This window comes from Rhodnius prolixus, unplaced genomic scaffold (assembly GCF_049639745.1).
Source record: "Rhodnius prolixus isolate KJV_2025 unplaced genomic scaffold, Rpr scaffold_4, whole genome shotgun sequence".
NCBI classification, from domain to species: Eukaryota; Metazoa; Arthropoda; class Insecta; order Hemiptera; family Reduviidae; genus Rhodnius; species Rhodnius prolixus.
In genome coordinates, this window is record NW_027411614.1 from 29,598,696 (window position 1) to 29,611,577 (window position 12,882).

General features: G+C 30.8%; 1 protein-coding gene across 1 annotated transcript in view; it reads left to right on the plus strand.

Annotated features, from left to right (window-relative positions):
• LOC141456485 (uncharacterized) overlaps positions 1 to 11,514 on the plus strand; it is a 638,647-nt gene extending 627,133 nt beyond the window's left edge. The window contains exons 8-9 of the mRNA XM_074132515.1: positions 763 to 1,555; positions 7,048 to 11,514. Coding sequence (XP_073988616.1) covers positions 763 to 1,555; positions 7,048 to 7,406 — 1,152 coding nt within the window. The 3' untranslated portion in view covers positions 7,407 to 11,514. The remainder of the gene's footprint in view (positions 1 to 762; positions 1,556 to 7,047) is intronic.
• Positions 11,515 to 12,882: the final 1,368 nt, after the last annotated feature.

A 12,882-nucleotide genomic window follows, 5' to 3' on the forward strand; every position in this document is an offset into this window, starting at 1 on the left:
GATAATCATTTGCGAATTATTACTTGAGGTTTCCAGATATTGCGCATCAACTTGTGCTATTACTCCATTCGGCATTGCTGTTTGACCATCAATCACATTTCCCATTAAAAATTCACTCCACATAATTTTTTTTTTTATTGTAGAACGGCTTTTCAGACGGATTTAAAAATAAAAAAGAAGAAGATGGCAAATAACCATCCTTTACCGAGATAGAAGGCGTTTATGGTGCATCCAGTTTTTATTGCCCAACTAAGGACAAAGAACTATCTTTAGACACTGCTTGATGTTCGTCAAAATCCATTAGTGGCTTCCCTGAACCGTCATTTTGTCTAAAGTCGTGAAAGGGTCTAGAAAAAAAAAAATGTCTTTCTTTAATTATTGTTTATTAAAGTGAACTCTATACTATAAAAGGCTATTGCTTTATCCAGTGATTTTCCCTAATGCTTACTTCCGATTAAAAGCTCAGGTTTTTCTCAGTAAGTGATATAAATGAAATAAATCTTCAAATATACATATACATAATAATGAGTCAAAAGGCGAGAAACGTGGCAAATAACCGTGGCTGTGGAAATTGAGAACTTCGGAAAATTTTTATGTTTCTCATCAGATTTTTATTATTTATTTTAAATTTAAGTCAATGTGTTAATTTTGCTGTGACGTATTAGACCTATGATTAGCTGTAATCAACTGAATATTATATAATAATAATAAATATGGTTTGTTTTACAAGTTCGATAATAAAATAAAATTCTTTTGTTTCAGGACTTACGGACATTCTCCTGCCGAGGATGTGGTTTGCGTAACATGAATCCACACATTTACAGTTTATTATCTTCGCTTACATATTTAGACCTAGGTGATAACCAATTTAAATATCTAGATTCATATGAGTTCAGAGATTTACATAAATTAGTAGATCTTCGCATTGATGGCAATCACTTTCCCGTAATACTTGAGAAAACTTTTTGCTCACAAGGTAGACTCCAATCGTTGACTTTAGCCAGAAATGGGCTAGCTAAAGTGACGACACATGCTTTTGATAATTTAACATCATTAGTTGAATTAGATTTGGGCTATAATAAACTGGATAAATTAGAGCCAACAACATTTGTACCGCTAGCCGATAGTTTAAGAATAGTAAAAATTAGTGGTAATAACATTGATATAGGTGAATTCAAATATGTATTACAAGTAATAACGAAAATAAAAGAATTATCACTCGCCGATCTAGAGATAATGACACAAGATTTACCAATAGGATTATTAGCACATCTTGCTAGTTTACGATTTTTAAATATGTCTGGCAATCAATTGGTACATTTCCCTGTACAACTATTATCGCCCACAACCAAGCTGATAGAATTGGATTTATCTAGAAATAAATTCCATGGTCTGGACGAAAGATTAGTGGCTAGGATGGAATCTTTACAGGAAGTACATTTGGAGGATAATCCATGGGCCTGCGACCTTTGCCATATAACACCAATGATGAGCAGAGTTAATGACAGTTCTTGGATAAAAAGAGCCATCTGTGCTCTACCCTACAATCTGAAAGGTAAGAAAACATTTATTCTGCTGTAAAGAACTCAAATTGCCATTGCTGATAGGCACTATCGCCTGAAACCTCTTTATTCCTGTAAATATGTACATTTTATAATTTGATTTGAAGCCAATAAATATAAAAAATACTCAAATTGCCATAGCTTTGATACTAGTTTGAGTGAGCGTATGATAGACAGAAATATGAAGGTGATGTTGAAGTAAACTGCTGATGCACTTATTAATCACACAATGAATTTAAATAATTACAATGTCAAGGATTGTGAATTTAAATGAGGAATAGAGAGTTTTTTTAAATGAATAATGATCAAAGCAAGTTTTTAGGAATTGTTGAGAGATATCTTCTCATGAAAAAGTAAAGTAAGTCGTTTTGCTAATTATAGCTTCTTTTGACACCTAATCATGGTTAGTAGTCAGCCCTCAAACTTTCATTTCCTTCAATAATTTCTTGTACCTGAGCTCTTGTAATCATATTGCGACTTTTTTGTCAGTTTTTTTTGCCTCACTTTTCTTCCTGCGACAGAATAATCTGACAGTTTTCTAAAGAAAACTCACCGCCATTTTTTGTTTCGTTAGTTTTCCCTCTTGAAGTAACGTCTGTATTTCTACATCCAACCATATGTTTTTCTTCTTCTTTCTTCTTTTTCCTGGTATCTTCCACTGCTGATGATATATCTTCTTTACATTAGACCTGCGTTTCCCAACTTTTTTGGCTCCCGTACCCCTTGGAAGTACATCTTGCTAAATTGTATCACTTCTTAAAAATGATTGTATTTCGTGAAATTTGTTATTACAAGGGTGTTATATTACTGTTATTATCATCTTTATTTGTATAGAGATACAATGTATCTGTTACAAAGAAGTTCAAGTTCATGTTCTCTTTATAAACTTTGTAAAGTGTAAGATCTTAGTTTTAAAACTTTTTTTTAAAATAATTAAAAATTGCGTACCTACATATTTTTCTCTTCAAAATAATTAATTTACAAAGTTCTTCTTTAGGATTATTATATTTGTTTAAATTAAACATGAGTGAGATTCTAAAACTTTCGTAGACTGGGCAGCTGATGAACAATTAATGTTTTCAGCTTGTTCTTATTACACTTTAAACAATGACCTTTGGGTTTGATTGTATAAATTACATTATTGATTTTAAATTTAGTAACATAAGGGCCACCCAATCTTATTTCAAAAACAATATAACTTGAAAAGGAATGAATTTATCTAAATATTGTTGATAAACATTTTGTAATAAATTTTGAGAGTTCCAAAATATATTAAACATAATGTTACTTTACTTTATTTAAATCAGTTAAGTGCAAATGTTCCCTATTTTATTGTAGAAATATTAGGTTTGTGATATAAATTCTAATTCTAAAAGGGGTTTGAAATCAAATTATCATTTGTGTTTTCGGGATTTGAATGAATGTCTTCATGAAAGATAATTTTAATCCTGTTAAATGTGCTATTATATTTTCTCGTATAAATTGAGACAGACTAACCTTATTACATATTAACAACTTTATGATATTATTAATTAAAATAATTTTTATAAATTTTTGGAAAAAACGTTTCTATAATATTTTTATGATTTATTTTTAATTTTTTTTGTCCGCCATTATTGATAATTTTTCGAGTACCACCAACCATCAACGTGCGTACCACAGGTTGGGAAATGCTGTATTAGACCAAGGATGAGCAACACGCGGCCCGCCAAGCATTTCTAAAATTGAATTTATTTTATCGACTTTCTCCCATCAATATATTGTTATAAAATTAATTATAATAAAATGGTCGTACATACTGAACCGAAATATTTTTTTATGGCGAGTTACTTGTCGACGACGTTTTTAAACATGCAATACGAACGCGCCGCGTCTGCGCGATTTTTTTGTGACGAGATACACACTTGTCGGTGACTTGTTCAAACATGCAATACGGACGCGATGCGTTTCGTACGAAGTTTCGCCAATTATTAATAAGAGTTAATCTATGTGCGGCCCGCCAAAAAAAAAATTAAATTTAAATTGGCCCATTGATTAAAAAGGTTGCTCACCCCTGTATTAGACCATTATTTGTTCTACTATCTTCAATCTGCTTCTCTACTCCTTATTTGCAATGCTTCAGCCATTTCGCTTTGATAGAGGGCGATTCTGTAGAATTTCCTCTCTCTCCACGATGATACCTTTTCTCAGCACAAATCTGCTGGAAACCATGAAATGATAAGAGCACAATCTGTTGCGGCATAGTTCCTTACTTCCTGAATTGCCGGTTACATGTCAATGTAAGAGGATCAATAAGCTATATATACTTAGAAACATGGACTACATATTCTTAAATATTTACCCATTGCAAAATCAATCATTCTCATTTCTTAGCCTTTACTACATTCATGTCTTCCAGGGTTCCCAGTGCCGGAAATAACTTCTTCCTTTCTGATCTTGGAGTTGATAAAATCATCTATGATTTTTGTACCATATCCTAGTTTCCTAGTGTAGTATCATACATATTTTTCTACTGTGCGTAAACATTTTTAATGTTCGGATCCCTTCTCTTCTATCGGCTTATGGACACTGGTCCTAGTTACATTGAAATATTTTCCTTTAATTTTTAAGCTATTAATTATCTCATTGACATCCGTACTTTTTGTTATATATGACCCAAATTTTGGAAACTCTCATGAAGCTAGTATACATCCACTATTCATAAATTAGTTTTAACATTGAAATATTTCAGATTGTCTTTAGACACACTAGATTTTGCTGATGGTTAAGCCATATGACTGTCTTTAGACACACTAGATTTTGCTGGTGGCTAAGCCATGTCTTTAGACACTCTTGATTTTGCTTGTGGCTAAGCCATATGGCAACATAGGTATACTTGGATATTTTTTCAGAGAAGGGGCTCGCTCTATGTGATTAGCGTACTAGATTCCCATGAGATTCGAATCCAGCTGCTTCCCCTTTGTATTTTCTATACTTAGCAGTTTTTTTTTTTTTACAACTCATTGCCCGGTGATGTACAGTGTGGTCTGTAACGAGAGAACATCATCTGCAAACTGAAAAAAGTTACGGATATCATTGATCTTAGATGGTAAAGCAACTTAAATTCCAAAATGAATAAATATGTTTTCTTTAAATCGAGTAATTTTTCTAACTTTTTTTCTTGCGTGTAGTTACAGTTTCTGTACTTAGGAGTTCATCTTCTAGGTTAAGGCTAGCGCCTACCGTGCTTTTAAGCCTGACAAGACTTTGTTCCACGTAGCAATCAATCATTGGTCATTTTGCCGGTTGAATCTTCCAGTTTGCTTCTATTGTGTTTTTATATCTTCAATTTTTTTCCCTCCATGGTGTGGAATAGTCCGATGTTGGCAACATTGAAGAACTCAGGAGAAAATAAGTGTATTATTGTTATTTATCAGTCCTGAAATAAGTAATTTTTAGGTCTCTTTTAACGTATGAGGTGAGGGTAGTTATTGTGTATGTGGAACTAAGATGAGGTAGCCCGTAGGAGCGCTACGCTCCAGGTAACTGCATCCAACAGACACCCCTTGGTGGAGCATTTTTTGATATATATTTAAACTAAAATTTGAATCCGAGATTCGAACGGGTGACAGTCATATTAATGGTAATTCATGTTACACTTATTATAAATTCTGTTTTTGCTAAGCCATAAATTATTTTTCTCCTCTTTACTTCCAAAAGAAAATTACTTTTTAACCAACCACTCATAATAAATTAAAGACTTAACTCCTCAACCTGCATTCTATTTTTTTTTAATGAATATTAAATGGACCAGAGATATATTTTTGTTTATTTTTTTTCTGTGAAATAATCTAGAGTCGCTTCTTTGAAATTCAGTTTTCCTAAAATAGAAATTGTTCGAATGTAAGTGTAATTATTATTACTAATCTATTCCATCAGAGACAAGCCGAATTGTCTTAATGCTTCGATTATTATTCTGAGCCAGGCATCCAAAGGAAAGAGAAAGCTTTGTCTGTTTTCTTATTTTTAAAGACGAAATCAACAGATGTAGATGAAGGGAAGCCACTACCAAGTGCTCTGATGCCCTATAATCTATTTCTCATATGCCAATTATTGCTATAATAAAATTATAATAATTTACTTAATACCCTGCATATAATTGACTGTTATTTTCCATAATAATATCAATGTATTACTAAAAATAATTTTCGTAAAACCCGGTATAAGAACTGAAGTTGTGAATCAGGTGAGAAACATTCATTTGGTTTGCGGACGTTTATACGACTTCCTATAACAGTAATTTTAAGTTAAATTAAAAGTAAAAATTATCTGAATATTTTTTAAGTGAAAAACAGTAAGTTATTCTGATAAGCTGTCAGCTTAAGATTGCAGTTCCTAATTGTTTTACAATATCTCTTGAAATAAGAATTGACAATATTTAAGAAGAAGCAAAAAGACGTAGGGAACACATTGGCGGGCCGGATGTAGCTTGTGGACCTCGGATTGTGTACAGCGTCTCACTTAAAGCATTGTTGGACTAGCATTGTGTATTTTCTGGCTTAGTAAAGACTTCTAACCGATTTTTATCTTCTTTTTTATCTGTCTTCTAAAAAAAAGATTTGACTTACAGTTCAAAGCATCCATCGCATAGTAAATTATTGGGGCCAAATTCTTATTCCTATTGCTTGACCAAAATTTAAAATAAAGATATGATTTATGAAAATAATGTTTTTTTACATTTTGTGTTTATTTAAGACATGTTTAACCAGTTAAGCGCGTTTGACGTGTATATACGTCAAACCAAATCTCTGTTACGGTGCGTTCGACGTGTATACTCGTTGTGGAAAATATAAAATTGCCATGAACTGAAAAAACTCGAAATTTTAATAAAATACTATAAGAATATTAATTGGTGGGATGTTTCCTTTATCTTACCAGTAGAACTGGCGGTAGGAGTCAGCCAAATGATAAGTGGTTGGTACATGTTTGGTCTCCGCATTAGAGATTGGGAATTACGCACACAAATAAAAGCTCTCATCAGTTTTTACCTTAGATAGAGGTTCAGACCTCAGTACGAGCATGATTTCATTTTGCACAGAATTCAAAGTTCTTTTCATCCTTGTAAAAGCTCTTGCGTCTCTAGTTAACTAGGCAATGCTTACTTGAAGCGATGCAAGATTTTGAAAGAGTACAGAATGCTCTGTAATCTCAAGCCCCAGAAATTGCAGAAAAAGCGCTTGCTGTGACTATTATGACGTTGTAAACTTTTGGTTGTTTTGCCCTGCGTTCGACGTGTATACACGTCATTGTCTGATTTTAATTGCTCACACTGTGGGTTTTTGTTTAAAAATTCCACGCTTAACTGGTTAATACTTGTTACTGAATATTAGTTCGAGTGGACTCACTCGTTCATAAAACATCATTCGCTCGCCAATCCCATCCCAAAGCACATTTGAATGAACTGAAAGTAAACTCAAGCAACGAATACCATGTATTTATTTTTTAGGAAGACGATTGGATTCATTGACAATGGGTATGCTAGGTTGGTGTGGAAGTGGTTTAGGCTACAAGGAAGAAGGGTTTGCTGGATTAGCATTGACCCACAACACACAACTTGGTTTAATAGCGGCCGGCGCAGCAGTCGCATTATTGGTAATTACAATGGCTGCAGTTGTGGCTGGACTGCTGTATAATCGACATCATGCAGCCTACTACTACACAAATGAAGAGAAACGTAATAATGCAACGTCATCACCGGCTGAAAAAGAAAAAATCATCAATGGCGGACCACCAGAGAAAAAGGTTTCAATAGCAACTATTGATGAAATAACAAAAGATCCAGAATTACAAGTTTTAGCCTCTTGAGATCCGGCCATAGTTCTCGGCCATATTACTCTTGAGGCCGGTTGTTCAGGACTGGATAAAAATTGTTGCCAAAATTGGGTAGTACTCTAGTGAACCAGCCTTTAATCTTTTTAACATATCGATTCTGATTTTACAAACAATTAGACGACAAAGTAATATGGACTAAAACAAAAAAAGAAAATATCTTTATAATTAATTGTACAGTCATTTTGTATTTTTTTATAAATTAGATTTAAGGAATTTAAATTAAATTAAATATACGAAGTCAGAATTTTTGTAAAATGAATTATGTGATGAAATATTTATTTTTTGACAACTTTATATGGAAAATAATTTCATTATAAATATAAAAGACAATATTTTAGATTCAGTGGTATGGTATGATTAATGGCTTAGACATGATCAAAATTTTAAGCCTTATTTAAAATTACGACAGAATAAAGTTAATATTCCAAACAGTTTCAGGGTTGCGCAAATGGTATTGTACTTTTAATTACATATTTGTGAAAGCAAAAATTAAAATATTTATTTCAAAATAGTTTTCAAAACCAGAATAGTTTCCCAATGTTACAAATTTTGGTAATTTTGTAAATTGTTCACATGTTACTCAACCAAAAATAGTATTTCTCAAAATATGAACTGTTTTCAACAGTTTCAAAATCAACATCAGAGATCCTTGCTACATCTCGGGACTTCTCACTTACTTACTCACTGGTTCATCATGAATCCTAAGATGGGCTAACATTCGAACTGGTTGATGATGCTGGGCTCATTCCTAGAAATGTTTTCTGTTTTTAATCAACTTTTTCAAAGTATTACCGGCTTTTTTATTAGAATAAAAAAAACCTTAGTAAGTGAAAAATCCAAACTGCCAGTTTCCATTTCATCGACAGTATCGTCCTTCTCACAAAATGAATGTCAAAAATTGACCGAATAAGGGGCTAGGTCTGTGAACGTGATTGGTAAATTTAATTTAACTCAAGAAATATTATTTAAAATCTCCCCGAATCATCTTTTAATTCAATTAAAGATTAATGGAGTAAACCTGACAAAATTTTGTTGCTAATCGGTAATATGGACAATATTTATTTTTAAATCGTAAATCGCCTTATTGTTCTTTCATCTTATTTTTATTTCATTAGTATACTTTGACCATTATTGAATGATTCTAGCAAATATTTGACAAAATGGTGGCAACTACTTTGACATGCTAAATCGTTCTAGAAATTTTTTGAAGTTGTTGGTATAACTTCTTCAACACTCAACAAATCGCTGTATAAGTTCTCTAAACACATTTTTTTTAAATAACCTTCAAGACCATTTTTTCGTCAATGTAATCCTCTTTTACTGGCCTCTACCAAGATGAGAATTGATGCTCCAATACATCAACAAACCAAAAATCAAGATAAAATGTTACTTAATTTAATCGAACTCTATGAAGATAATTGCTCCAACGAAATATTGTATAGAATGTTAGCAACACGGTACCTTTTACACATAAATATCCCGAATCGTTAGATAAGATGAGCCTCACTCTGCAGATAGAGCTGTAAACTTTGTAAAAAAAGATATGTATATGATCTGAAAGCGCCTTTTAAAAACACAAAATAGATAGTGCTCTAAAATTTACTAAGCTCAAGAACGTATTAAAAATAGAATATCTCCCGAAACCTAACTTCTTGTCTTTTTAAATCTGTCCCTAAATCCATCCCTATTTTTGTACTTTTGGCAGTTTCAGTGTACAACTCACATCTAAAGATTTTTGTAACGCTGTACTGAGAGTGGACATGATAAGTTCCCAAAGAAAAGCCCCGATTATGTAAATTAATCTGAGAGTTCCACAGTTATTGTAGGAACTGGGAATTCAAGTAAGTATTCGCCTTTTAAAATTGTTTAAAATCACCTGCTTAAATCGTCATTTCTCTTTTTCTAAGTTCCATGCTGCATCAGTAACATCAAATTAGCCGTGATTTCACGATAGTATTACAAAATTGTTGCTTTCTTAAATTGCAAAACTATTGCCGTGTCTTTCTAAAATAAACGTGTTATGTTAAGCTGAAGACACTTTTAAATAATGAGAAGTACAGAAATAATAATATTATTTACAAAGCCCCTAAGAATTAAGATAACTAAAAAATATAAGCCTAATGTTTTTAGAGATAGTTCACATGTTATCAGTGAGTGGAGAATCATTGATCAACTGTCGCTCCATCTTACGAGACCCAGAAAATGATTGATTAAGTGCTTCTTAATAGAGCGAGACAAAAATTGGTCCGGGGGCAAAAAAAACATTGAGTAAATTGTCGAACTGTGGATAGATTCATGGTTAATAGTCCATGAATTCCTGGGTATAATAATTCATCGCTTAAAATAGCGAGGCGCAATCAGGGTGAATTCTCAACTTGAATAGCACCCATTAACTGAAAATATTAAAGGATGTAAGATTCATTTTTGTTATAAATCTTTTTCTTTTTAATGTAGTTACGAAAATTACTTTAAATGCTCTGAATATACGATTTCGAAGTTTCTCTATCTTAGTTAAAAGTGGAATTTTGCACCAATTTGTAAACTAGATTTTTCCCAACAAGAAAAAATATTACTAGTTCAGTGTTAGAATTATTTTAAAGTAGGAAGGACTGATTCACTCCTATTATGAAATATTAATATTAATAGATAATAAATTTCCTATGAATACTGAATCAAAACCCGGAATCAATAATAAATGCATAATTATTTGCTAATTTCAATTCTTCAGCTTCCAGTTTTTGTAAACAATAATATTGTGTTCCCGGAAATAATATCGTTGGCAGGGGTCGCATTATTAATCACTTTTTCTCTTCTTCAAGATGTAACCTAAGGAATTTTGAAAATCAACTTAAGTTTTTATATTGGAATCTTGCATCCCTCTTAAAGAGCTTATGCCTATGTTATAATTATGTGGTCATAATGCGGGCTCAATTACATGTATGACAATAAATTATATGCGTTTTATCTTGGTCCATGACTATTATCTTTTGCCTTAAGTCTAAATGAAATGCCAGCGAATTAGTGCAAACTGAAATTTACTTTCCACTCATGTTATTCGAGTAAATTAAAATCATTTTATTTCAAATTTCATTTTTATGAAGAAAGCTTCAATTCTCGTCTTTTGAGAGAGCATAACGCGATTTAAAAGCACCGTTGTTTTCTTGTAAATTTCTTTTAAGTCCTGCAGTAATTATAAATTAAAATTCAGAAAAGATGAAATCTGCAGATCCTTTACCAGTTTAATGATAAGATCCACCGAAACCGATTTCAGTAAAATTTCTGATCTCATTAACATTTGAAAAATGCTCTAGTCTTTTTCCAACAAAGTAGGGAAAACTCTCAAGAAATAATAATTTTTATTCTCAAAGCTGGTGAGAAAAGGATACGGAAGACTCATAATTCTCAAGTAAGCCCAAACTCTTACGAGATCATTGAAATTACGAAGCTATAACTTACATTTATGACATCACATTTAATTTGGACGATTAAGAGCGCCAAGAACAATTAAGACAAAAATAACTTTTAAAAAAGCATCTAAATTAAACATTGCTAAAATTTTTATTTTAAAAGTAAACCATTTTTGCCACTGATTTAGAATTTTAAATGTAGGTACTGTCGCTATAAAAATCTTATTAAGTTCGATAAATTTTATTAAGATCTGTTGTTATATCTTGAAATTAAAAATATAAATAAACTTTAACTTTCTATAAAATAAAAAAATATTATTAATGAAGTTATCTATAAACAAAAAAGATTTCTCCCGAAAATTTATAAATATTATGAGATAAATTTTACTAGTGAATTCGCTTCGATATTTTCAGGATTAAATATCTTAAATTTACAGGGTAATAAAAATAAATATATTCGTGTAAATGTGTTTAAAAATATATATTTTAAAATCATGGCTATTACATGATATAATTTGTACGTTGAAAGACTACAGAAAAGTTCTTATGGTTTGATGATTATTTATGAGATAAAACAGTTTGACTAAATAATAATAATAATAATAATAATAATAATAATAATAATAATAATAATAATAATAATAATAATAATAATAATAATGATAATATTAAAACATTCCAAAAAAGAACAAAATAAAATATTGTATATTGTTAATTCTTCTATTTTCTTATTGTATGTGTTATTTATGTAGAGGCTGCCATCAAAATTTTAGCAATCCACTTTTTGTGCAAAAATGCACCTAAACATTCTCTTGAAAAAGAGCTCACTAAAAGAAAAATACACTCATCTTTTTAATATTTTAAAAACCGGAACAATGGTAAGTGCATTTTTACGGAGTAACGTGATCACCTACTCCGAATAAAAAAAAATCTCAGAAATCGACCTTTAACATACTTAGGGCATTTAATTGTTTTCTTATTCCATTTTTTTTCATACTCGCAACCCTTAAATTGACAAAAAAATTCAATCTAATTTTTTTCCCAGGATCAGAAGTTTGCAAACGATTCAATGTCTTCTTCAAATCCCTTGTATTTTCTATGCAATCTTGAGTAGAAGAATACTACAGTATAGTTAGCGAAGCAGTAAACACTCGTATTACTGGATTAGGTTCAATGTCTGTGGAGACGATAGATAATTCACTGCTACTGCTTTTAATTAACACACTTAGGAAGATTTGCCCAAATTTTGATTTCATTCTTCATGAATTGTTATAATATAACAGGGATAAAATTGTCCAGAATGTAAAGTTTCGTCATTAACTTTTAAGAAAAAAAAAGTAAATTCTTAACCATTTGTAAATAACATTTATGGATATATTATCTATTTTTTATTACTTAAAATATAAGTAAATTGATAATAAATAGTATAATAAAGAAAATTTAAGAATCAACTATTTTTATACACCTTCGCTTGTGATGTTTAAAAAGTTTCGCACTAATAAATAGAATATTTATAAAAATAACTAGAAACTTATTGTAGAATATTAACAATTTGGGAAAAATTTAGTTTCCTAAATAAATTGTAAATATTTTGTAAATAATCACAAATAATTTTATAAAATAAGTGAAGAAAATATTTGGCTACTTTTCATTTCTATGTAAAACATAAAAATTGAAAGATTAAGATAATTTTTAGAAATGTTTGTATTTTTTTATGTATTGTAGTTTACTGCTAGACAACACATGCACTAAGACTTACTGTCTACATTCTAATGTGACTTACAGAAGTAAGCAAAGAACACTGTTGTTGCAAGTTTCATCATCATCACAAGCCTTCATCAAGGAATTTGAATTATTTTTTTTAAAAGTAATTAAAAAATTCGTTTATGCTTTCACAATTTTTGCACGTAATTTTAATTTAAAAAAAAAATATAAAATACCTGAATTTGACTCAAATGAATAAAAACTGTTGTATACTTTTTCTAAATAATGTCTTAAAACAGTGTTTAACTTATTTTGCACCCTATTCTCTCTAATATTTT